Source organism: Cylas formicarius, unplaced genomic scaffold (assembly GCF_029955315.1).
Source record: "Cylas formicarius isolate icCylForm1 unplaced genomic scaffold, icCylForm1.1 PGA_scaffold_1__22_contigs__length_36826433, whole genome shotgun sequence".
In the NCBI taxonomy this organism is placed as follows: Eukaryota; Metazoa; Arthropoda; class Insecta; order Coleoptera; family Brentidae; genus Cylas; species Cylas formicarius.
The window spans coordinates 33,723,518-33,750,560 of NW_026844264.1; the positions used below are offsets into that span (position 1 = coordinate 33,723,518).

Sequence of the window (27,043 nt, forward strand, 5' to 3'; positions counted from 1 at the left end):
AAAACAATTTTCTTCAAATTTTCAGAAAATTAAATTGAAGTAAGAACGTAGAAAAACAATTATATTATAAATTAGGAAATGCTAAAATTAAAATTTTGAAATCTTCGAAGTTTAAAAAACGATTTTAAGAACATGAAATTGAAATGAAAACGTCGAATAACGACGTTATTAAAAATGAGAAAATAGCTAAAAAGTTTCAATAAATGATTTTTTGAAGTTAGCCAAAAATTAGTTCAAAAAACGAGTTTTAAAGTTGAAGCTGAACTTCGAAAAACCATATTATTAAAAAGTAGAAAAAGCTAAAATTACAATTTCAAAAAGGGATATATTAAGTTGACGAAAAATAAGTTGAAATAAAGATTTTCTTCATTATTTTGTTTAGTTTAGCTAAGCTAAGCTAAAATTAAAATTAAATTTGGTTAAAACTAAAAGTTGGCGATTTTCTTCAAAGTTTAAGAAAATTGAATTGAAATGAGAACGTCAAAAAACATGTTACTAAAAATTTAAAGAAAAACGATTTTTTCAATAGTACAGAAAATTAAATTAAACAATCGAAAAACGCAAAAAATTAAATTAAAATGTGAATTTCAAAAAAATTTGTAAAAATGAAAATAAAATGAAAAAGCGCAGAAATTATGTAATGACGAGTTTTCAGAAATTTAGTTGAAACGCAAACGTCCAAAATTTAAATGGAAATTTTGATAAATAACTCGTTTTTTGGCAGTTTCAAAAAATAAATCAAAATTAAAACAAAAATTTCGGAATATATATTAAAATGAAAACCGTCGAAGAATAACGACTGGTAAATACGAAGTAACGACAATAAAAAGGAAGAAGAAAATTTCGACCGCGCAGCGTTGCCGACGGACGCGGCCTCATTTTCATCCCGTGGAATCGGAGGGGTAGGGGGGACGGTAGCGTCCGAAACGTCGCCGCCCCTCTCATCGTAAACTCCCTTAAACTATCGTCTATATATATATATGTATAAGTACAACAGAAAAAAACCCCGAGAATTCATAACCGGCAACGAAAAATATAAATTTTCTCACAACTTACAACGATTTTTTTTTTTTGAAAAAAAAGGGAAAAAACACTTAAAAAGAACAAAAGAACGTTTCGTTCCAATTATTACCCGTGGCGCTTTTTCCCATAGGTCCTGCGACGTCTCCGAAAAAACCCTTACTTAGATTAGCGACAACACAGTGGCGGGGGTGTGCAGGGGGGGCCACCTAGAACCATCTTGTCCCTAACGCGTAATATTTACATCGCGACGACTCCGTGAATTTTCACGGATTCAACACTTGCTGCGGCTGCTGCTGTTGCTGCTGCTGCTGCTGCTGTTGCTGGTTGTGGAAAGCTTTGAGGCTCAGCTCGGTCTTGTGCTCCCTGGCTATGTGCCGCCTGACCGTGTTGTTCCTGGTGAAGGTCCGGGAGCAAAAAGGACACGGTACCCTGATACCCTGGTGACGCTGCCTGATGTGGGCCCGCAAGTTCGTCTCGTACCCGTACAATCTCTCGCAGAAAGGACACTTCAATTTTTTGCCTGGAAATGAATACGTTCGAGGCTGTTCCACACCTTGGTACGAAGCCTGTAGGTCAAGTAATAACACTCGCGACATTGGAGGCGCTGAACTTGGAGGGTGAGAGTACTTCAAGATTGGACATGGTGTCTTGTGTCTTATCAAGAGCAGCGTCTACAGAATACGGGAGCTTGTAAGGCCCCAGAAGAAAAATCTAACAAAAAACCTTTCGCGAGACCAAAAGGACATCACCAACCTTGATTGACGAGTCTTGCTTGTTTCAGAAACCAACGTGTAATTACACGCTTCAACCATTCACGGAATCATGCAACCTCAAGCCCAAACTGTCAATCCACACCTTTAGCGAGCAGCAGTTTCTTGAAACCAAACATCATGAACACCAAAAAAAACATCACCCAAGCTCCTCAGCCTCCTTATTCGTCCGACTCGACTACTAGTGACTTTCTTGTGTGGCTTCAGTATCATTACTTAATGTACAGACCTAGTGCGATAACCTACAGGCCTACGGTTTACTCACCATCAGGAGTGTTAACGGTAGATTGCTTGTGGTGGCTAAGTTTCCCGGTGACTGAGTTCCACAGGGTCGTAGGTATGAGGTCGGTTTTGTCACGGTCGTATTCGTACTTGTTGGTGTGGCCCGTGCTGTTGGGCGAACCCCCAGCGTGGTGGTTCGCCCCCGTGGACCCCACCGGATTGTTGTTGGTCGCGTTACCTCCCGTACTGGAGGGGGGCTCGTCCTGTTGCACCACCGGTTCCATTTTCATTCGCAAATCTGCGGAGAGACATTGTTCCTTCAGTTAGTTCCACCGAAGGAAATGTGGAGATAGCAACCTACAGTCAAACCTAGCACAGCGCGGATGTACACGAGCTAAGATAAGTATTCTTGGTAGCTCCTCTACTGTTCAAAACCCACTTAAGGGATGCATCAAAAGGATGAAAAAAAAACTTGTGATTGCTGCCGCTCAAAGACAACAATAGTGACAACCGTCAGAGTGTTTGGGATATTGGAGGCGAACAAACCATAAAACCACGCAATCGGGTTAAACATTTAAGAGCGAAGATACTTCAAGAGAAATAGGTCAATGAAAGTTATAAGACGGCCTAAATCATTGCTTTGGAGTGACAGAATTACCGAAAAAAAAACAAATACGCGCTTATAGATAATAGATAATCTGTAATGGTGTTCCTCCAGAAACAAAGAAACGAGGAACACTGCCAACAATCTGGAAAGATGATTTAGATATTTAGATAACTAACTAATCAGCTCAAACATTTAGGAATAACGTTCTCGAAAAACAGACTGAAGCAATCAAGATATTTCAAGTAAAATAAAGCAAGGAAAAAGAGTTATAAGGACTCCTAACTAGGCTGCTTTAGAGTGGCAGAATTACCAGAAGGAGCAAACAAATTATAAACAAGTTCATCTTTGAGTCAAAACGCGCTCATGGATCAGAAACCGGTAACAAGGAACGATAAATAAAGAAGTAACAAAAGTTAAAGGACGGAGCAAACAAGAAAAAAACGACTGGCTCCATTCTGGATATCATCGGAAGAAAAATGGTCGCTTGGTATGCATATTTCCAAAGAATGCAAAAGAATGGATGGCTTAATAACATTTGGAATCGCGTTGCTCCAGAAAGAAAAGAAAGAAAAAGATCACCAAGAATCTGGAGATTTGCTGCACGGAAAACTATGTTATGTTATAAGTAATGTGTTTCGTTGCTTTACTGTCCATCGGGCCTCATGTTGACATCGAAAAATTACAGATTCCCAGCGAAAGAATGTGAATTGAACTTCGCCACTCATCTGTAGATGGCAGCACACCAAAGAATTACATAATTGTCCTAAGAGATTGAGAGATTTCCCATTAAATTTAAAAAAAAGGAGTACCTTCGGGACAACTGGGGTCCTGGCATCTGTCCGTGTTATTCGTCTCCGGACAAATCAGCGCGGTCGCCCTGTCCTCCGCGTCGTAAGCATCGTCGGCGTCGCCATGTTGGATCGAAGAACTCGACGGTCTATAAGCTAACAACAAAGGAGCTGGTGAGACTGGCCTTTTACCTGTTCACAAACACCAACGTATTATTATTGTTAGAGACCCCAAAATTCGGATAGAGCAAACAGGGCGTAGTATCTAATGGACCCTGTATTAGGGATTTGGGACGCTGAAGCTAGTTCCTATTTACCGTCTCGTAACACCGAAGCTCTGGACTCCTGGGCGACCTCTCCCGGTGACCTCGCGTGTTTCATCGTCGTCTCGTATTGGGAGTTGGCGGATGGCGGCATACGGTCGTAGGGCCTGTAGTGATGGGCCACATACGGCGACATCTTTGGCGAATAACTGGGCGACGGACTCGACTGCTGCCGATGACCCGACTGATTGTTGTCCGGGTCTTCCTTCAGGATCTGTGGTGGAGATTTTTTTAAGGCCGTATCGCTGGGATGGTCGAAGGTGGAACACAGATTGCAAGGGGCATGGGTGTACCCAATTTTATTTACTATCCATCCAAATTTGTTCGATAAATAACAACGTTATCCGGACAACAATTGCTGGGGAAATAAAAAATAACCAGCGTAAAAACAATGGATACCCAGTAATGACGAAGACGGAAAATTATTGTATAAAGAGCTACCAATACAGTTTAAAAGAATGAATTGACCAAACCTATGGGAAGTAGATTCGCATATATAAGACACGAAATCTTCAGAAGCCTGCAGACTAATTAAATCCGTTAGAACAAACAGCACAAACGAAGCTAACATTCGGCCAATTCAGATGGATGAATGGCAACGACACTATGCTAAACAACTTGCGGAGGATAGAGAAAAATAATTAAGTCACCAAGGCAGCCTGTTGATATTAATGAGTCGAGAATAAATAAAATCTAAGAAGAAAAAAGGTTCAGATATATAGCTGAACAACACCAATACAAAAGAAAGCTCTATGGGACAATTATGGTGACTAAAGATGCACATCAGTTACAGGTACTATGAGCTGCATGTATGTATGTATGTATGTAGGTTTCTGTCGCACAGCTTCGAACTTACAAAAGACTTGAGACAGTGATGTTGTGCTGAATAATTGGAGACGATCATGGAGTGAGATACCATTACAACTGAACCAAGATACAACTCTTCATTTCGTAGATGATCAGATGGTGATTGCGCAGGATACACTACAAAGAGAGCTAAACATTAGCTCTTCTACTACCCAGAAGGGATTGTTTTGACACAAAGAAATTGCGACGTTGCCAGATATAGATTAAACTCGTATACATTTGGTAGAATCTAATTCCGGACAACCTGGACAGACCCAAACGCGGTTTTAACCAAACTGAATTTAATTTGCTCTAAATTAAGATTCCAGCACTAACCTTAAAAGGTTTTCGCGTTGGCGAGTCGGATTGCTGCGCAGGTCCGGTTTCGATACCCTGGTGCTGCTGCTGGTGATGGTGGGGGTGGTGTTGGTGGTGGTGTTGAGAGTGACTCTGAGCGACTGCCAGTTTCTCGTGTTCGATGCTTAATCCCTTGACCTGCAAACACTCGGCCGCCTTCAGAAAGCTGGACAGGGCGTCCTGGGACACGTGGACCTCGCCCTTGTACATGAACTCGAGCAGGGCGGCCATGTTGCTCGCCGATGTGCCGTCCAAGATAACCAGGAGGTTTTGATGGAGCGGCGCCGTCTCGAACAGGTCGGCCAAGTGTTTGCTGCAAGCCGCCAAGATGAGCTTGTGAGCCTTGAAGGTGACACCTGGAAAAGTAGTATATCGATAAAAACGTTTACCATAAAAAAAGTATAATTATTACATAATAACTACCACTAAACTAACTGGCTAAATCAGATAACGTTTGGTTTGGAATGATCGATGGTCACCTAATTGGGTCACATTTTAAGATAAATTTTGTGAGTCCTATTTTCGTTGAGCCGTTCTTACAACAATCCTTTGGAATTCAATTGTACCAGTTACTGGTTCGGAAACATCAAACTTTCATGAAATGTTACTATCAACCTTCAAGAGAAACGCAACTTACACAGAGAATGAGGAAACAAGGACATTATTTCCTGTGGAGAAGAACAATTGTCAGGCCCTTTTAGATTTTTGTCCAAAATGGAAAAACCCACAAAATTCCACCTTCCACGTCTATTGGTTAAAGAATTTTGCCGTTAGGATTAAGAAAATATCTCGCGCGCCCTGTATTATTGACGAAAATTGGATCTTTCTTTCGACACAGTTTACGATACTGTTCAAATAAAAATTATAAAATTGTCCCTTCTCTAACAGTTATTCATTTATCGCAAGTAATTTACCCACAAAAACGGAATTATTTTCAATATTTTAGATTCATTACCCATAAACATACCCTGTATATAATTGAAACAATCTTTGAAATAGAGGTTATAGCCTTGGATCTCCGACGTTTCCTGGTATATGAATTTTTCCAATAGAGTTTTAGAGAAAATATTTGTTTTCTGAAACCATGCGGTCGTAACAGTAAATGACGCCATCCCGTCTAAATTTTTTTATATCTCAAACAGTGGATGTGATAGACGAAAACCGTAAATACAAAAATTGTTGCTCTCGATGTGGCCTATAACAATGTTTAAACTAATTAGCCATATATTTTAAGAATTTTGATTTACGGATTATAAATTAGTATGGAAATTTTAGGGTCTTTTAGATTTTTCTCCATAACTGAAAAACCATGGATATAATCAAAAAAACGCTAGAAATAAAGGTAATTGTAATAGATCTTCCGCGTCTGCTGGTTGAAGAATTTTGCCGATCGGCATAAAAAATAAAAAAAATTACCCCAAAAAAAAAATGAAATTTTTAAAAATGTACTATGCGGTACTTGATAGCAGCTAACTTTAATGGTTTAAATATGAGTCTAGACTTCTGCTTCTCTGCTAAATCTGAAGCCGGTAGCTCCAAATTTAGGGAACCTATTACGTTTTATAATATTGCACGGTATATCGCGAACACCGTGTACAATAGGAAGAACCCTTAAATGCAAAAGTCTTAGCTGGCTACAAGAGCTATATTTTGGTGTAAAACAAATTGACTTCTGAATCGCACTCTTCTAGTTATGGTAAATTAGCATTAAAAGAGAAACCCCATTTTCGGTTTTTTGGCAATACTGGCCACACCTTGTACATTTTAAAAAAATGTCTCGCGGATCTTCTGAAATACTTTTTTTTTCGATCTGGTACAACGTTTTCGAGAAATGATTTTCTTCTTAGACCCACGCAAAGGCGGTTTTTCATTTTTTTAAAATACTTCCCAACCCTCCAGCCCCCCCAATTTCAATAGGTTCCGTTGCGAGACCACACGCTATTTGCTTGCCAAATATGAGGTCGATAACTTCAAATTTCGGACACTTATCCGGTTCCATACCGATGTACGAAAAACAGTGGAAAATCGCGAACAAATGATAGATGTCAATTTCTGATCGCGGCCATAGACTTATATGTCTCAAGACCAGTTTAAAAGGAGCAAAACTTCAGCGCCCTAACTCAAACCGTTCGGAAGTTATTCGCGTTTTTATGGAGCGTAGACAGAGAACAGAGCACAGAGAACGGAGAACAGACAAAAAATTAAAACGTTTCGTTGCCAAGCGCGAATGCTTTAAAAAAATTCGACTTCAGCGATTTTTCGAAAGTAACAAGGAACATATTTAGGCTACTGTCGCCTCTCGTTAGATCGGAGCTCTGTGGTCTGCGTTCTAACAACAACGCTCTTTCGATTTAAAGAACCGGGAGAGATAAATATAAATGGCGCCTACGTTGCACGCGTGCAACCGAAGTGGGTCAGCGTGTCAAGTGCACAAACGCGATGCAAGTTGACGAGTGACGGTATTTAAAAGTTATCGTCGGCGATAGAGAACGCCGCGACGTGTAGAGAGAGAGAGAGAAAAAATACCCACCAGGCGATACGAAAACGTATTTTGTAGTTTTTTTTTCCTTCTACGTTCTTCTTGCGCTATCTGCTATCTACGCAAAAAAGTTTCGTCCATTTTAGTGAACTTTGGGAATTTTAATAATAACAGTAATAAACGACTTTTGATTAAATCGGACAAAAGAAAAGGCTGGAAATTATTTTCGAGTTCACTAAACGGCCGCTAGGGGGCGTAACCTCTGCTGTAAAATAGAAAAAAAAAACGGGTTTTCTCCAAAATATTCCAAATTAACCTACACCAAAATTAGTTTTAACGTAATCTATTCTAGACAAGGAAACTGTTTTGTTAGAACTACTTTTTTCTAACTCGTCAAATTGAAGGTGGGAGAAGGTTTGAATATACGTTTAGAAAACGTTGAAACATTTTTTTTGGCTAATCCGATTTCGACCAACTTGGTTTAGTTTTAAAGAGTATCTATAGGAGCTTCGACTGGAACGTCAATTTCTCTATGAATCGGTAGGAGGCGCTCCATTGAATGGTATAAATATTAGTAGAAAATATAAGCAGCGCACGTCACGTCTGTCGTCTCGGGGTACTATTACTATGCTACTGTTAAAAATATGTTTAATAAACACAATTTTATTTATTGAACTGAGGTGGCTTTTACTTGATGAAAATCCATTTATCAAAATAAATAAGAACTAAGGGTTCAGATTCTCACGAAATTATATATATTCAAATGACAATTGCTAATTGACCGTTCAGCAATACATTTGAATGTCTCATTTTGTTAATCTCCATGGCTTCCAATAAATTTAATTTTCTACTTTTTGTAGCTGTATGTAAAATATCAAAATTGTCGTCAAAAATGTGTTTTTCTGTGTTTAAGTGTGTAGCATAATTAGAATCTAGACTCTTATTTTTAAACGCCCTTATATGCTCGTTAATGCGTTTCTTGTAGGACCTACCTGTTTGTCCAATATAAATTTTAGGAGAAGATCCGCATTTCAACCTGTCGACACCTGATTTTTGAGATTTTGGACATTTCGTTTTATTGTTTTTTAAAAATTATCCTATTGTGTTGTTAGTTCTGAAAGCTATTTTTAAACCACATTTTGACAAATGTTTTGAAACTTTTTCACTGGGTTCTCCTATGTTGCCGCTGCGCAGTTGAACGACACACACGTGTGTGCTATAATTTATACTATATATATTATTACTTGCTATAATACATATTACACATATGTATTAACCGTCTATTTATTTATATTATTATTTAGCATGAATAGTAATAAGAGTGGAAAAATAAGTGGAAGGCCTAATGATGCAGAAGAAGAAGAACTAGAGCACAGACCACAGACCACAAACAAACAGGAATGGACTACATATTTGAAACCTTATGATTGTAATATAAGTGAATAAATTTGTCTAGAATATCACATTTGTTGTACACCATTACGAAAAACATACCTTTTATTCATCCGTGCACCAATATATAAAAGAATTTTTTTATTCTATAAAATACGCAAATAGAGATATTTTTAGTTTTATTTATTGTTCGATGGGAAATTCCAAGACAACATTTTGTTAAAAGTTTAAATTAACCACTGTTATTACTTGTGAGTTGCTTTAATGTAGACATTTAGTAAATATAAGGAATAATGCAACGTTTGTACCTGCTTTGCCAAGAAAGAACTTCTAATATATATGTTTATTTAGGATAATTTTTAATAAGTGACAGCAGAGACTAAGGAAAGAGATTGGAACCACAGCTGTTCTAGGGAAAAAGTGTCCGTTAGTCTAAGAGAAGGAAGGAATAAAAAAATTAAGCTACGGTTAAAAATATGTTTAATAAACACAATTTTATTTATTGAACTGAGTTTTGTACATCAAAAGACAATTTTGTTGATTAATTCAAAAGAATTTTTTATTGCAAATTTTGGTTTAAAATCTGTGTGGAACTTTAAAATAGTTACTAATTTTATTGAGAGTTTAACTGCTGGAGCTGTTACATAAGACACGACTGGTCTAATGGGCATATGTATCTTGTTTATGTAATTTAACGAAAGAATTTAATTTCGGTATATATAGTAGCAGGTAGTGTGTAAATATTACATTTGATAGTTAATTGTCTATATTTATTAAATAAATAACCAAAAGTTCAGATTTTCAAGAAATTAGAAATTAATGTGATATTGACATGACAGTCGAAGCTCCTATAATTCAACTTTTTCTAAACCAATATTTGACCTTCCTCCCACCCTTAGTTCAAACAAAAAAGCTTCCTTATCTAGAGTAGTTTACGCTAAAGCTAATTTCAATTTTTGAGAAAAAAATATTGCAAATTGAAAAAAAAATTAAGTTGGCTACTGACTACAACGGAACACACTGCATATATAAGTAAAATATATCGCACCAGCACTAGCGGTTTTATAAACAATTTTTTGCGATTTCGCTTGGCAACGAGAGGTAAACAATTTTTTTGTAGCGGCAACGCCGCGAAAACGATTATCCACCAACAAACGGTAAATTTTGGTTGCTTAATTACACGAAATTCGATTCCTTTCGTCGGTAGTTGCATGTCCGAAGTTTTTTGTTTCCGCCGCAGTTTCCACGCTTCCATAAACGCGCGATCCCAGCGGCGGCTCGACGCCGCCTCATTCCTCCGCCAAATTCGTATGCACATAACGTCGGTAAATGTTTGACAGCGGTCCATTGTTGCCAAGTTGTTTATCTTTTTTTATATACTCTCTCCCCTCTATCTACTTAACAACAGAATAACACCATAAGCAAACGAGCCGGCAACATTGGACCACGGTCAAACAGTTACCGCCTGCCGGAAAGGTTTGCTTACCGTCGCAGAACAGCGTAACATCGGCCAACGTTTCCGACTTGAACAGGTTGCTGAACGACGTTGCCAAATTTGACCCGAAGCTGTTCCACTTCAGGCAGAACTGCTGTTGCTGAGAGTCCATCTCAAATCCGGAATGAAAAATATTATGAGCTGCAACAAAAGAGAGGGGGCAACCGTTAAAAAAAAAAACGGGATTCGGACGCCACTGGCACCGGCCAACTAAGGTCAAAACAACAGTATCGTCAGTAAAACACAATAAAATACAACAGATAATGTGGAGAATGCGAAAGCGCTGAAAGGTCACTCGAAAAAAATAAAAATAAATAAAAAATAGAAGCAAGTCAAAATTTCTTACTTAAATTAAAATTTATGAAAAACAAGTCACAATCAAATCATAATTTCTGAGACGAAAGTCATAATTTTTGAATCGTCTCAATTTCTAAGAAAAAAGTAAACATTTCTAAAAAACAGAATTTCTGAGTTAAGTCACAATTTCAAAAAAACAATTCAGAATGTCTCACTTATTCAGTATTTCTAAGAAACAAGTAAGAATTTCGGAGAAAAAAGTTATAATTACTGAGCCAGGTCACATATTCTGAGAAAAAATCAGGATTTTAGATTTAAGTAAGAATTTCTAAGAAAACAGTAAGATTTTCTAAGAAACAATTCAGAATTTCTGAGAAAAAAGTCATAATTGCTGGCTGAAGCAAACAATTTCTGAGAAACAATTCAGAATTAATAACAATAAGTCAAGATTTCTTACGTAAATCCGAATTTATAAAAAACAAGTCAGAATTTCCCTGTTAGGTCACAATTTCTGAAAAATAAATCAGAATTTCTGCGAAACAAGTAAGAAGTTCTGAGAAAGAAATAAGATTTTCTGTTTTTTTCATTTCTGAGTATGAGTCAGAATTCTGAGAAAAAAATCATAATTACTGGCTGAAGTAATAATTTCTGAGAATCAAGTGAAAATATTTGAGAAACAATTCTGACTTGTTCTTGTTCTGAGAACAGAGTTGTAATTACTAAGTTAGAATTTCCGTAACGGGGGAAATCGAAACATCTGATATAAAGGGAGATTAATCAAAAATTGGCAATCTGTAAACTAGAGGTACTGGATATCAAAATATTATGATATTCTAATATTTAATTTGATTTTTTTCCATTACTATTAAAAACTTTGTCATCATTATATTAGCAAAACCTTTTTAACTTTTATTTATAAGAACTTTGAACTTTTTAAAAAACCTAAAACTGGCAATGTTTATCATTAGACTATAGGAAAAACTCTGTAGATGAAAAAAATCAAAACACTGTGCGTTCTGTACCTCTGACAAATTCCCTCAAATTATTAATTATTATATTAACATTTTTTTAGTTATTATGTCAATCGTTTATGTGAACTAATATTTCTCAAATCTATTTAGAGATCATTAACTATAGCTGTGTTTGATTTTCTAATCAAACGGACACTAAACAATGGTATATATACCGAAGTTCATTTTTCTATGGTTTCACGGGCTATTTCGCTAAAGCTTATTACAAAATAAAAAAGTGCCGTTTTTTACGCAGGCATGCTGACATTTTTTGTATTTTCAATTATTTTCGAGAAATAAACCAAAATTATATAATTTTTTAACATTAATCAGATTAAAAATACAATATTTTTTAAATCGATTGTTCTACTTCAAAAAATAATTCCGCTGACGTATTTAATAAACTTTTCTTTTTCGGAAGGTGTGTTTTCCAATGTCCAAAAAACCCGCCTTTTCTATGCTTTCGGAGAGATTTTTGGAAATGAAGAAATGTTTTAATTGCCTACAGTTTGTTTTTTTTTTCTTAAATAAGAGGCTTAGTTTAAAAAAAAACGTAAAAAACGGCGGCAAATAACCGACAAACAGTTTATAACGTTCCATCTGTAGACTAAAACTCCGTTTTTAAACGAGAGCCGCCGTAAAAACCACCCCAACGATATGCGACGCGAACCTCAGGTCGGTGCGCTATGTTGGTTGGTCGGGCGATAATTCTGTAGTCCGTGCGACCCGCGACGCCGGCACTGGGGCCCCGGTTACGGACGTTTCGTCATTTTTCGGCGTGCATTGGGCTCGTTTCACGCGGTCCCGTTACCCGATCTAACCGCGAGTGCAATAGTGGGGCAACCGCGAATGCAGATGGACGAAAAAAAAAATGCGCAGCGTGTCGACGTTCACTTCGCGGCACGTTGCCAATGTTGCCACTGCGCGCAGTTGAACGACACACACGTGTGTGCTATAATTTATACTATATATATTATTACTTGCTATAATACATATTACACATATGTATTAACCGTCTATATTATAATTTAGCATGAATAGTAATAAGAGTGGAAAAATAAGTAGAAGGCCTAATGATGCAGAAGAAGAAGAACTAGAGCACAGACCACAGACCACAAAGAAAACAGGAATGGACCACATATTTGAAAGCTTATGATTGTAATATAAGTGAATAAATTTGTCCAGAATATCACATTTGTTGTACACCATTACGAAAAACATACCTTTTATTCATCCGTGCACCAATATATAAAAGAATTTTTTTATTCTATAAAATACGCAAATAGAGATATTTTTAGTTTTATTTATTGTTCGATGGGAAATTCCAAGACAACATTTTGTTAAAAGTTTAAATTAACCACTGTTATTACTTGTGAGTTGCTTTAATGTAGACATTTTGTAATATATAACGAATAATGCAATGTTTGTACCTGCTTTGCTAAGAAAGAACTTCTGATATATATGTTTATTTAGGATAATTTTTAACAAGTGTCAGCAGAGACTAAGGAAAGAGATTGAACCACAGCTGTTCTAGAGAAAAAGTGTCCGTTAGTCTAAGAGAAGGAAAGAATAAAAAAATTAAGAGGTGAGAATAGAGAATATGTCGAACAATATGAATCGGACAATGTGCTTTTGCTGATGACCTTGCGACAATTGCCAGTAGTTTAGATAAATTAGAGTCGCATCTAGATGCAAAGCGTAAAGCACTGGAAAACATAAATTTAAAAATAAATTTGGGAAAAATACCGTCACTTGTGTGAATGGTAAAAATACCTGGGAGGTCACGAGGGTGGTTCTGTCTTAACTGTGATTTCTTATGTTTGGTATTGGTTGTTCTCACCGGTGATTAATTTATAATAAAATAATTAAAATATTCATGAACATATTGTATCATATTTTTTGTACAATATAATTTGTTATTCAGAGAGAACCTACAATACTTAGATTCTCAATTTTTTTTGTCGCAATGAATGATTTAAACTAATTACCTCATAAATTCTCATTTCTATGATCGAACTGAAAAAAATTCACTTTTAACGAATTTTTGAATTTGAATTTATCTGTAATGTCGAAAGTACCTATATACCTGAATACAGAGTGTAGCCAGTACATACCATATCTTTCATTTCGTTTAGTAGCATGTTACAAACAGAGAAAATGCATATGTAATACTCTGGCCTCCTAACAGTCCAGACCTTACTCCCCTTGACACCAGAACCTCTTATAAGAAAACCTACACAAATTTTTTCGCGTATGGTGGTCTGGAACATCTTTTCTGAAATACACTTATTTAATAATACTTAAGTATGTAATATTGTTATAAGTGATAAGTAAGTAATATGTTGTTGATAAGTGAAAATATATTTAACTAAAAATGTCATAATAACTACCAATATTACAGAATAGAAAATCATACAACAAATAAACTCTGTTGCCATATTTAAAAAAAAAACAAACAATTTCGTTTGCATGGCTAATCTGATTTTTTAAACAATGGTTACTGATATATACTTGAAATCAGGAGAAAGAATGGAATCGATTGACACATTCAAATACAGGAAATTCAATTTTCAAAAAAATGTCGGAATGTCAAAATTTGACAGATAAAATTATTATTTTACATTTTTAGGAAAAACTTTGGTAATTCAAACTTCATCGTGGGATCAATATTAACAAAGCTATCCATTCAGTAATTTATAATGGGACGTACTTAAGTATACAGGAAAAATGATTTATAATAAATACATGCTAGGGACTTTCATCTTACAAGAGCGTGACAGAGAGGTCTGACGTTTGTTTTTGGTTGGGAAAAAATACTTAGTCCCGTATTTACGCGCCGATTTGGCAACGGCGCATTTCGACCTCGCGCGGTGCGTGCGTGTGCAACGCTCGGCGATCCTCGTCCTTCATCGCGACGACGATGAAAGTTTTGCCCCGTGCGTTTTGAATTTCAAATCGGGAACGCGAGCGTGCATATGCTAATCACGCGTAAATCGCCTCGAAACCACCAGATTTCGGACGCGGACGCGCAAACGTCGCACTCAACCGCCGAACACGGACCACGAAACGAACGCGGACAACCGACATAGCAACCCTTAAACTTACGTCGACAACACATCCAGGCAGGCCGTGAACGCGCGCTCTGCCGATCACCCGGATGCAACAACGCACAACATCGCGGCTGTCTCGATTCGTGTTCGATCCGCGAAACGCGTCAGATCTCTGGCCCGCACGCACTTGGTCTAAAGGCGCGAGCGCGCGCAACGGTCGCATTCACATCGGCGGCGGGAGCGGCACGACACGCACGCATTTGCGACTTCTCGCACGCATCTTATCGGTGAAATTCGCGGCCGATCGAAAGTGCCGAAGCCCGTGCATTTTTCTCGTAGCGCGACGAAATCGACCGCGAGATGGCGTCTGACCGGCCCGCGAGCTTCGCTCTGCAATTTTTGCGTACCCTTGTGGGATATTCTGCGGATGGAAACGTGTCTGCTTTGTCTGTGGCTATACAAATACTTATCTGAATATAACGTGTTTTAAAGTTCCAATCCCAAATAACGGCGAAGAAGCGACGGCATAACCTCACATTTTGGCGTTATAAGTCATTCGTGGAATTGCGTTAGTTTAAACAATAGCAAATAATTAACCGCCACGGTAATAAGCCGTAAGACGTATCCCCAATAATGGCAGGAAATGCGCAATAAACTAGGCAGCTTTCTGTTAAACAAAAAGATTTCATATGTACGAAATGCAAGGTCGCAGCTGCAGAATGGAACAAATAACTATAACTTTAGGTTCGATATCCGGAGGAGCTGTGAAATCGTCCGAATTGTGGTGCAAGGTAAAATAATTTATTTAGTGCAGTCGTTTTGGCGGTTTTTAGTTGGTAATTGGCATTATCAAATGTCGGTAAGTGTGTTCTTTGTTTCTTTGTAGATCTGGAGATAGTGGGAGCACAATACTCATACGGGTACAGTCAATACGTCCTGTGACTATTGTCCTGGTGCGCAGTACCTCAACCTGTTCAATAGTCGGAGGTTTATCGAATGGCCAAAGACAAATTTTATATTTTTGAACTTTATTTTTTGTACCCCGTGCCAAAAGAAGACAAACGTCAAGCGTTGCGAACGTTATATTTAAAGCAAGCGAAAACTTCTATAAAGAATGACAATTTTAGTCTCTTCTTGTTTATATATTTTAGTTCGTAAATAAAGTTACTTATTATGCACAGCTTTTTTTATTGTTTTCACAAGTTACCCAAAATCCCGATAATTGAAGAACAAGTGCTTGGCGTCAACTTTTAACGGGAAGGAAAAAGAAGTTCGGGAGCCGAACTCGCGGTCAGGCCAGACGACGGTGGTCTAGCGTTGACGCTAAACCGTCCGCACGACGCAATATCCTCGACGGAGGTTGCCACATGTTATCGGCAAGGTCCCCCCCCCCCCTTTTCCCCCAAAACCTTTGTTCTTTAAGGCTTCGATGGGTTTTAATTTTAAATCGCTCGGCTCGACTGTCAAGGTCGGGCAATTTGTCCAGCCAAACTTTTATCCTTGCGTGGAACGTTTTCCAGGATATGTTTGTGAGTTACGCATTATTACCTATTAAACTCAAGCAAATATTTAAGATCTGTCATTGTGTCGTTCGGCGAGCTATGTAAGTTACAAAAACTATATTCAATTCATCAGTCAACTGACAGATTGTCTCTTAAATCCAAGCTTCGGACTATTTATACAACACATCCGAGCATTAGCTTAAAATCAGACAATGTTTGTAAAAAATGCAAGTTCGTGGCACAAAAAAAAAAAATTCCGCCCATCCAAAAACTTGCCTCGCCCTACGATGCTTAACTTCGGAGATCGCGAATCGGCCGTCCGTGTGACCACGGACCCCTAAAAAAAATGTATTATGCCAGTTTCTACCCTCGTTCGTTGGCAGTCGTGGCCAATTGCAGTAAAAAAAGCACTTTGGTGATGCCCTTAAATTTAGCGCGGAAGACAAAAATGGTTAACGACTGAGTTGTTTACATTTTATCCTAAAAAAGGAAATTAATCCATGTTTTTGTGGTCTTTCGCTTAAACTGACGCCTTAAAGTTTATTAATGCTATTTACGTGATTTAGTTTTTTTTTTAGAAAAACCAAAACGGATGGAAAATATCCCAATTTCGTTTCGCGCCATTGTTTTTACGCGGGACGCCGAGTTCCGTATCTTTATTTCGACACCGACATCTAACACAACGAAGCGTGCAATTAAATCGGTCCTCGATCAAGGTTTGTTTGTTTGTTTTATCTAGAAAGGCAGATTCATGCTCGACCGTTGCTTTTTAATTCGACGATAACGTCGGCCATCGTTATCACCGAATTTCGGGAGGGCCATTTACGGCGTCGAACGTGTTAATTTTTGGCACTCGAAATCGCGACCTTGATGCAACGCGCGCGGCCATGACGCGAACGCGGTTATAAAAAGAGGTGGGAAAAAAAAGAAACGCTAATTACCGGTATATAATAAATCATTTCGGGTAAAAAAAAAGGAGAGAGCGACGTTCCGTATATAATGCAACGCTTAAACGGACGTTTTTTTTGCGGGATCATTCGTGAATTCGCGATGTCCTCCACGATCTTCGGACAAAGGCTCATAATAATAAACGGCAATTAATCTTCTTACACCTCGAGGGAATTATCAAACGACAAGCGCTTTTTTCTTTACATATTGTATCTAGTATTTGAAATTACGCCCAACAACAACTTTTTACTCAAAATAAATAAGAACTAAAAGTTCAGATTTTCGACAACACCGTGTCTTTATCAAATGTAATATTTACAAACTACCTGGTACTATATATACCGAAAAATGACCATAAAACTTTAATTAAAGTTGTTGTGAGAATTTAAGTTCAATAAAGGAGAGGAATTTAAATCTAATTGATCGTTAAGCAATACATTTCAATGTCTCATTTTGTTAATCTCCATGGCTTCCAATAAATTTAATTTTCTACTTTTTGTGGCTGTATGTCAACATTAAATCATTTTAGTACTTATTTAATAATTATTGGCTTATATATTTTGAAATACGTATATGAATTAAATATTGTTACACATAAATACATAAAACTAGCGAACACAACGATTTACTTGTAAAACTTTGTGTTTTACGGCATTCTGCCATTTTAATTATACAAAAATCAACAAATACTTATAAACCAGAAATCCCCATTTTTGGATATATTAAAGAACTTATTAAAAAACAAAAAATATATTAGGAATACATAACAACTATTTATAGGTGGTAGGTAAATAATATGTATTTGTACATAATATAAAAAATAAATATTACTACATATATTTAAATCTCTATTTTACAATTTTACCATACCTTCTAATTGTTTTTTTGCGGGTATCATCTTGCAAAGATTTTATTTTAAGTCTGACGTTATATTTTGCTTTTAAATTTCTGAAGTTCATTTTACAAAAATCTCTAACTAAACTAAATGGTAATTCTTTTTCTGTTTTAAATATATTTTTTTTTTTGCTAAGTTTTTTACCACCCCTTGCCCTTTTCGAAACGATCACCATGATGGGGTTCAAAGAAGAATTCCATTTTTTATTTTTTTTTTCAAAAAATGATCAGGCTTTATAAGGCCCCCATATGATAACTGTTGTACCCAAGACGGAATGCTGTAATGATTGGGGATATCTGTTTTGTGTTTTTTAGCTAAGTAGCCCGCAATGTACTCCAAAGCATCTTCAGTAGTTTCCTTAGCACCCTGATTAAAATCAGATTGATCCTTAGGAAACTAATGAAAATGATGAGCTACTTTGGGACTTATTATGTAAATTGTAAATTGTGCCTTTAATGTCAACCTGTGCAGTTTCCAAAACTTTTTTTTACTTAAGAACCTTGAATACCAGGATTTTTTCCTAACAGAGTCATACGAATTCTGTAAACGGCCCCAAGAGGTGTTGGGGCCGTTTACTGGACCCCTCAGCTTCTTATTTGAAAAAAAAAACTTCTCCGAACTATCCTGATTTCATTTATTTAATATCTAAAGTAGACTTCATGCCTTCAAACAAATTTTGTAAGGAAATAATTGACATTAATATGCCTTTTTGAAAAGTCATTAGCGTGTTTTTGTTAAATTAATTCATACATTTTTTGACGGCACACTCCCGTTTGGAACATGGCTATTAAAAATATCGAACCATAAATTAACATCACCTATAAAGTTTCCTAAATCCTCTGCCATTTTCTTATCTTGTCCCGACTTATGATATAAAAGGGCAGTAGAAACATTATTAGAGAGAAGTTGCGCAGCACGTCGCACATTTTGACGATTTGTTTTTTCAACATCTAAACGCTTCTGGTTTATTTTCCTACAAGAATTGACTTCAGTATCGGTTAAGGAGACCAGAGCGTGAAGATGATTTTTATTTAAAATTAAATTGTCCGTTAGCGTCAATCCCCTATCTAAGAGCCAGTTACGCAATAATTAACATATAAATGTTATTATTGGAAATGGGATGCCTAAATTGTCGTATTTTAGGCTTTTTATAATAAAAGATAACTCCACTATAAGTCCTTTATTTAATCTGCGTCATAAGGTTCAGACATAAGCGCCCGAGATACCAGGCCGAGAGTCCCACATTCTGACCTCTCTAGACCATAGAATAAGAACACCACAGACCACCTAACAAAACCCTGATGCAACATAAATGACGTGTTATTTATACCGATGCTTAATACTTTCCATAGTCCTACATTACTTGCACCACAATTACTTACACAGATATTTTCTGAAGTTCAACAAAATTTTCTTTGGTTATTTTTTCGTCAAAACCAATAATAATAGTTTGCTTCCAGTTTGAAAGTAGGCCTCGAGCCATAACAACTTGCAACTTGTTAAAGGACCTAAAATTTCATCTTGAGCGTCATTATATTCTTCCACAGCCTACACTTTAACCTCATCATACGGTAAAACAACCGTTCTTTTAAAAGTAAAAAGTGATTCACCTGCTAGCTTAAAAATTAGCAAAACATCTGATAATATGCCTTGACTTAAATGAAGTTCAGAAGCCCATCTTCTTAAGGAAGAAAGTGCTGGTAGTGGATAATGTAATTTACTTCTTAGATAAAGGTAAGATTTTTTACTGTAATATCTTAACGTAAATGCTACAGCTATTTCGGCTCGAGTCCAGTTTTTTTTCTTTTTGATCTAGATAATCCTTCTTAAATTTCTCTTTCGTAATCATTTTCAGGAAAATGAACTGAGCAGACATAACTTTTGTGTCTTATGGGATTGGCCAATCCTATTAGGTTCACGATTCTTGGTTGAAAGAACGGCTGTTTGACAGTCGACATTTCGGAAAACCGTTGTCATTTTAAAGCCGATAATTATGTTATTTAGAACCAATTTTAGATACGCTTGTGTTACGATTGTGTTTTGCGATTGGTTATCAGTTTCATTTTGGGCTTTGTAGTATTCTGTATAAATAATGATAAAATCTTCATTCGGTTGAAGTACTGTTTTTGATATTTCGTGATTTTCGAGCGCTTGGCTGGGTCGGCAGTTTACGCAGTTGTGCCGTAAAGTAAAAGACTTTCGCAAGGGCTTCCGACTATGCCAGAAGTAGGACCCAATTAGTTTTCGTAAGATATATTTTGTTTCTTATGCGAGAGAGTAATTACTAGTACTTAGAATATCAACCATTCCCTTAATCCAGAGAAATAATATGAGACTTTAAACTTAAGACGCGCCCATTGGCTATTGGACGTGTGGTCACTTACAATCATAACTACCCGGTTTCATAAAATGTAGAAATCGGTTGCAATTAGTGTCGTTTGATTTAAAATAGTGTTTTGTATATTTCTTATCTGAAGTGATAGAGGCGCAGTGCCTATAAGTTTGGGAAATAATGTTCATTTTAAGCGGACGTATATGGATTTGTCATATGTTATTCCATTACGTATAGGTTAATACGGATTCCGCATTGCAGATCCGTTTCCCTTTTAATTAAGGCTCCCATCCAGGTTATAAAGAAAAGTCACCGAATCATCCCAACAAACTTGGGCAATAGAAGTCAAAAAAGAAGAAGAACCCACGTCCTAACCGCGTTTCGTTTCTTTCTTTGATTCCTTATGCCGTAAAGTAAAACGAAATTGTTTTCGTCGAAATGTGTTGTAATATTGCGTACAGAGGAACGAAAAAGGTTTAGGGCAAAAAGAAGAACATGATATTTCCCCGGACAAGACGGGAAGCGACACACAATAACAAACTTCTTTAATAGAATTATTTGTTGCGGGTTGATTTGATTGATTTCAAAATTACCCGAGAAATTTACAAAACTGTCAACTAGTAACGAAAGTAAGCGCAAAAACGTTTACTTTACTTTCCTCTTACTTTTCTAGCTAGAAACAGAATAACTTGTATTGCTTGATTGCTACAAAACTGACAAAACGAAGTAAGAGTTTTCTACATTGACATTTGCATTCAAACATTTAAAGTTCACAAGCCCTGTAAGCCTTTGTCGTATTTTTTCTTCTCAAGCTTGTTTTTCGTATTCTGGGATATTATTTTTTATATTCTACATTTAATTGTATTACTTTTTATTCTTATTTTGCTAAATAGGTAATTAAAGAAAAAAAAAAACAAAAAAATTCTTACCTAACTATCACTAGTGTAGCTTGGTATTCAGGGATATTGTTTTTTGTATTCTACATTTCATTGTATCACTTTTTTTTAAGATTTTTAACCTACATTTAAGTTTAAGATACAAAAGTCTAGGAACATTAAAAATTTCTTTAAAACCGTTTTTACAAAATATTAATATAATGTATATCAGCCTAAGAATTTTTTATTCTATAAAATACCCAAAAATGGATTTAAAGGGGAAAAAACGTCAGAAAAAAAATCCTTGTTCCTAATAACAAATATGCAAAAATATATAAACCGATACAATACTTTTGACTGATATATCGCTGGATTTCGATGAGACTGGCCTCGCGCATCCGACAAAAGTTAAAATCTACCGAAGATAACTAACCGTCGTTTTTCTACTGCCGTATGTAAAATACCTAATTACACAGGGATCTAGCGTGCGGAAAGCGTCGCTTTACCACGTCAGTTTCCTTTCCACGAATCAGAGCCACTTCGGACATTTCCGGGATTTTACCGCACGGGTTTGGGAGCAATCGAATATTTTCGGAGATATTTCCCACGCTTTGAATTTTGACGTTTGTCAATTCTGACGATCATGTCAGTGAATGTATTCGTGTTGTTTTACGAAAATGTACCCAAAAACTAACGGTAGTAGAAAAAGTATAGTATGCAACACATTCGGAAACTTTTTAACTAAGTAAACTTTAACTTGTTCCATAATATACTATTACTCAACAAAAAACAAACAATTTATAACTATCCTACATGATTTTCGAGTCTCAATAATTGCCTCACGGCAACGAAAACCGTCGGGAACGCGGCGCGCGGATTTTTCTGATTAGATAATTTTAATGCCGTAGTCGGTTAACCTTCTCGAATATTGCGTCGGGTTCAAGGCCGAACTCATAACCAACACATTGTTTACCGCGGCGCATCGTCGATTGATTCCGTAATTTTCGCGGGGGCACGTGATCCTATTTGCATCGTCAACTCCTATATTTCTCCATATCGAAGAACTTTTCGAAAGCGTAAAAGACCCATAGTTATCCGTGCTGCGATAAGGCTTCGCTGTACTGGAATAAGAATTTGTTCTTCTTTACAGTTCTTTGGTAACAGGCCAGGACACTCGCCCATCTTAAGACTCGTGTAACGGAAAGAAGTAACATTTGAATGTACCGTTTAATTATTAACCGTGGTTGGTAACCTATAATGGTTTGCTTCTTGAACTTCAATTTAGTTTTTATTGAACGATTTTTACTAGTCGGTTGTGCGGAATAGAAGACGGAATCAGAAAATCAGCTACCCCTTTCTATATTTTAATGGGTTTCATAATCAGTTTCACACAAATTTTAGGAGGATTATTAGGTATGAAGACTGGAACTCGTACTTGTTGTATATTGGTAAAATTATAGAGCACTGTTTCTTGGCACTACTATGTGAAATATCCCCTTGAAGAACATGGAAAATGGTTTGGACGAACAGTGAAAAGTTCGGAGCAGTCTATATAATTTATGTTGACATTTGTTGTTGTTTAGCAAAGCAGAAACAGTGAATCTTATCAGCAGGTCATTATTTGTGGCCCGATAGCATTGTGGGATAAGAGCTTTAGGACATTACCCTGCGTATTTTCAAACTACTCGACATGAATTTGGTATAAAAAATCATGAGAATTGCTTAAGTTTTTATATTTTGATCTTTTGAGATGCAAATAAAAGATAATTTGAAGTTTGTTTCCCTTGTTTTCAAACGCGTCTAAACGTAAAACTGTTCGTCAAGTTTTCGTTTCGTACGATCGTTTAGCAAGTTATTACTTAAAAACGATCATCTTGTTTTAACTTTCTGCGTATATTGCAGGTATGTTTTCCCGTGTCTTGTCAAATTTGATTTCATGTTATTTATATCTTACTTAATTTTATTGAAGTGCCTTATTATTTACTTTGTCGTATTCAATACGATGCATACAATACGTAAGTGATAGCTGAAAAGACTGAGCATACTGCGTTACGTGATCCTCGGTATCATTTTGCATTGAAACTGTTAAAAAAGATGAACCAACCTGCTTCGTTAAATGACACACCTTATTTTGTGCTTTTTGGTACATTTCTTCAGATTTACTAAATTACAGTTCACTTAAATTAACAAGCCTGGTACACTTCTTCTTTTTTAACCTTCAAATACAACCACAAAGTAATAAATCTTACTTTCAACACAAAGCCATAAAACATTTTAAAAGTTGAAAATTCTTATATTTGCATACAAAATAACATAATTAATCTTAATCACGACTAGTGAAACAGAATTGAATTTCGAATAAAAACGTACTTGTTTCGGTAATTATTGAGAATTTATTGGTAGTAAAGCGACTGTTACTAGTACTAAGCCAAAGAACCAAAGTATACTTCCACAGACGTAACGATGCGAAACGTCTTTTACACATCACGGACCGCAGTCGACGTGAAAAATCGATCGCTGGGCGTTTGACATTGAAACGACCTGTCGGTCATCGCGCGAACTATCCTAGTCGCGAACTCGCAGGTTCGACCTCGGGGGCATTCTAAAAACCTCCATCTTTTTGTCTAAGGTGCAGTGCCCCCTGCACCAGGCACTTCCTGTGGGCGAATTTTCAACCGTCGAATAGATCCGTACGGTCGCGGTCAAGGCGAACGTGATGCCGCCCGCGTGTTCGATCCGTCGTTCGGACGGGCCGTTTGCATCGGCCGCGATCGTACGCGGCACACGTGCAATTTTTTTCGGCGATTCTCGGAACGCGCGTCAGATGATCGCGCAGAGGATCAAGGAACTGCGAGGAACCGGCTCCGCGATTTATTTCGGGTCGCTTGGTCAACGATTGCGTCGCAATCGGTACTCGAAATAATAATAATTTAATCGGGGTTACGTAAACGCTCGAGTGCGATGCGGGTTGCGTAACTCGCGGGGGCTAAGTCGCCAATTTATTCTCCGACGGTGGCGCCGCAACCAGGAAACGAACGTACGTCGTAATGTTTACGGGTCACGTTCGAAACCTGTGACCGGGTCGTTTTACCTGCGTAAGCGACGATAAAGCAGCATTATTATTTGACGATCCAAATCCATTTTTATTGTGTTTCTAGTGCAAAGCGGGAGCCAAAATTTGGTAGAAAACACTGCTAAACCGCAGCGATCGGACATTTTAAATTATAATATAAATATAATTATAAATTATTATTCAACCGTGCATTACTGTTGAAAATTATTATCCTCCATGTCTTCAAAGCTTACTGGAGTCGACAAAAACGAACGAAAACATTTAAACAACGATATTACTATAAAAAACAAATATGCAGGGAATGACGTCACGAATTCGGCGTTTTACGATCTTTGAACTAAGATAACTCCATAATGGAGAAAGCCAAAGGCCTGACATTTTCATAGCACGCTTTCGCGTTAAAATTGTATCGAATTATGTGAAAAAAAAAACAATCCCAGAGTTAAAAAGTTAGCGAAGCCCCGCGGTCATTCGCACTGTGACGTCATCGCGACGGATCATTTTGAATTTTTTGTTAGAAATAACCAGGCGGCCATAAATATTGTTACAAAAAATTGCGGCTTTTGGCGCACGCCAATGGAAGGAGAGCGATTATTTTACGATCCGCGGGTATTATCTTCTCAATCAACGAATTGTTCGAATTTACCTAAAGCAACAAAGCGTAATCAAAGGCCATCTTAAGTACAAAGGACGGCGTTTGCGATCCCTACGATGCGAAAGATTCTTGCAAAAAATGAATTAATAAAAGCGAAAAAAATAATTTTTAGTGAAAAAAAAAATGCGTTAAATTGTTTTCTTGTTGGACTGTTAAATTGTCAGTTAGTGACGTGAATTACTTATTGTTTAGGCGATTTTGTTCACTGGTATAGGCTGCTGAATTTTTTTGAATTTACATAAAATATAAATCTTAATTACACGATAAGATATTTTGTTCACATCAATTGTGTTTCGCATTCGCTGATTTCCATGTCTGCAAATTCGCCGTGAATTCTCGAACACGTAAATAATGCAGTTTCTTTGTCTTATGTCTTTAATATATATTTTTTTAATTATTTGAAGTTTTTATTATTTTTGTCATTTTTATTTGTTATTATTTTGAGATTTAAATCTTTTTTTTTATTTATTTTATGTTTTTAATATTTCCTAGTTATTATTATTTTCCTTTATTTTGCGTAATTTTTTTTATTTACTTGACGCTTTAAATATTTTCATCATTATTTTCCTTTATTTTTTGTTTCTAATCTCTTTTATTTTTCTTTATTTTTTAGTTTTTAATGTTTTCCTCGATATTATTCTCTTTTACTTAGAATTTTTTTTCTATTTACTTTAATTTATTAATATTTTTTTATTTCCTTCATTTTCCTGTATTTTGCAATTTTAGCGTAGTTTAGTTTGTGCTTTTAGTCTTTTTTTCTTTTGATTCTGCCTTATTTATTTTTTTTATTTATTTTACTTTACTAATATTTCCTTTTTGTAAAACACAGCTTGACTGAAACTGGCTCGCATTTGACTGTTGATGTTGATTTCCTATTGATAAAAATATCTAAGAATGGGAGGTTGTTATTAGTTTATATTTCAATGGTAAAACGAATGTTAAATATCAAAAATGTCAAATAAGAAAAGTATCATCGACGTAGCATTTCCAAAATTTTGGTTTTAGATGAAAGTTTTAATGTATTTTATTAAGGAATAAAAAATATTACAGTTCACTTAGTAACTTCCTCTTCATTTTCCTCCGTATTTTTTTATTTATTTATTCGTGTGCGCAAATCTAATAAGTCAAAAAATATCGGCTATCGTTTTTGAAAAATGATTTAAATATTACTAGATTCGAGACATAATCTAGCTGCTTGACTGACCTGGGGATTATTTTCAACTTGAAACTTCCAGAAGCTATTTACTTAGTTGTAAGGCTTTGCCAAGGCTAACAAAGGTTACAGCAGAAAGAAGAATAGATATTGGAGAGGTTAAAATGAATCGCAAAGTATTAATTATTAGTATTAAAGATGTAAGACTTTTCAGAAAAAACAATTTAGGAAAATCGAAAATTTTCAATTTAAGACTGTCCAAATATATTCGTTTATTTTGGTGTAATAGTAATTTTTTGCAAATGTGAAAACCGTTTTTTGCAAAAATTAACGTATTGGAAAAAACATTAGGTTAGTATGTATTGCTATTAATAAAAAAGTTGCAGAATTTCCAAAGGAACGCAAAACAAAATTAAAAAATAGGGCGTTCCATTAAAAAAAATACCATGTTTTATTAGTCGCGTTTTTTGGTTCGCCCTGTACACTTGAAAATAACTTTGAATTGCGCATCTTGCAAATATCTACAAATTTTTATTTAACATTGTCTCCTAACATTTGAAATTCGAATTTCGGATGCTATCGTTGTTGTTCGGATATGGACTGCGAAGTCTTCGCGTCGGCCATTATGAGCGACGCACCGGCATTATGCAATCGCCGCTTCGAGGTTAACGTATTTTTCAATGTCACTCCCCCTACTCGCGCGAATTTTACTCGCAAATTGGACAAGGTTCGTTGAACATGCCGGCCCCATAATTAAGCGATATTTATACCATCGCCTCTGCGAAAATGAGAAGCAGCTTGCGTGCGCGTTGCGTCGCCGACCGATTTGAATTTTTCGAGACGCAAAAGCCTCGATCCGTATTAAATTAAAACCGAATCGCCGAAACTTCGAGGTTATGTTGACGGAAACGTCAAACACGTATCACGTAAAGCCGGTTTTACACTGACGAT

General features: G+C 36.4%; 1 protein-coding gene and 1 long non-coding RNA gene across 6 annotated transcripts in view; one reads left to right on the top strand and one right to left on the bottom strand.

The window, feature by feature from the left end:
* Positions 1–446: 446 nt before the first annotated feature.
* Positions 447–27,043, bottom strand: part of LOC132696575 (zinc finger protein chinmo-like) — a 64,033-nt gene continuing 37,436 nt past the window's right edge. For 2 of the 5 annotated variants that reach the window (XM_060661475.1, XM_060661473.1), the window contains exons 2-7: positions 10,294–10,443; positions 4,916–5,292; positions 3,728–3,947; positions 3,432–3,602; positions 2,059–2,313; positions 447–1,543 (exon numbers count right to left, since the gene is read on the bottom strand). In XM_060661475.1, coding sequence (XP_060517458.1) covers positions 1,287–1,543; positions 2,059–2,313; positions 3,432–3,602; positions 3,728–3,947; positions 4,916–5,292; positions 10,294–10,414 — 1,401 coding nt within the window. In that variant the 5' untranslated portion in view covers positions 10,415–10,443 and the 3' untranslated portion in view covers positions 447–1,286. Of the gene's footprint in view, positions 1,544–2,058; positions 2,314–3,431; positions 3,603–3,727; positions 3,948–4,915; positions 5,293–10,293; positions 10,444–12,279; positions 12,988–14,714; positions 14,852–27,043 lie in introns of those variants that run through there. The other 3 variants (XM_060661474.1, XM_060661471.1, XM_060661476.1) reach the window with 3 other exon arrangements.
* LOC132696576 (uncharacterized) lies at positions 14,739–15,835 on the top strand. Its single transcript, XR_009618051.1, has 2 exons — positions 14,739–15,450; positions 15,546–15,835. It is a non-coding gene; the product is annotated as an uncharacterized LOC132696576 (long non-coding RNA).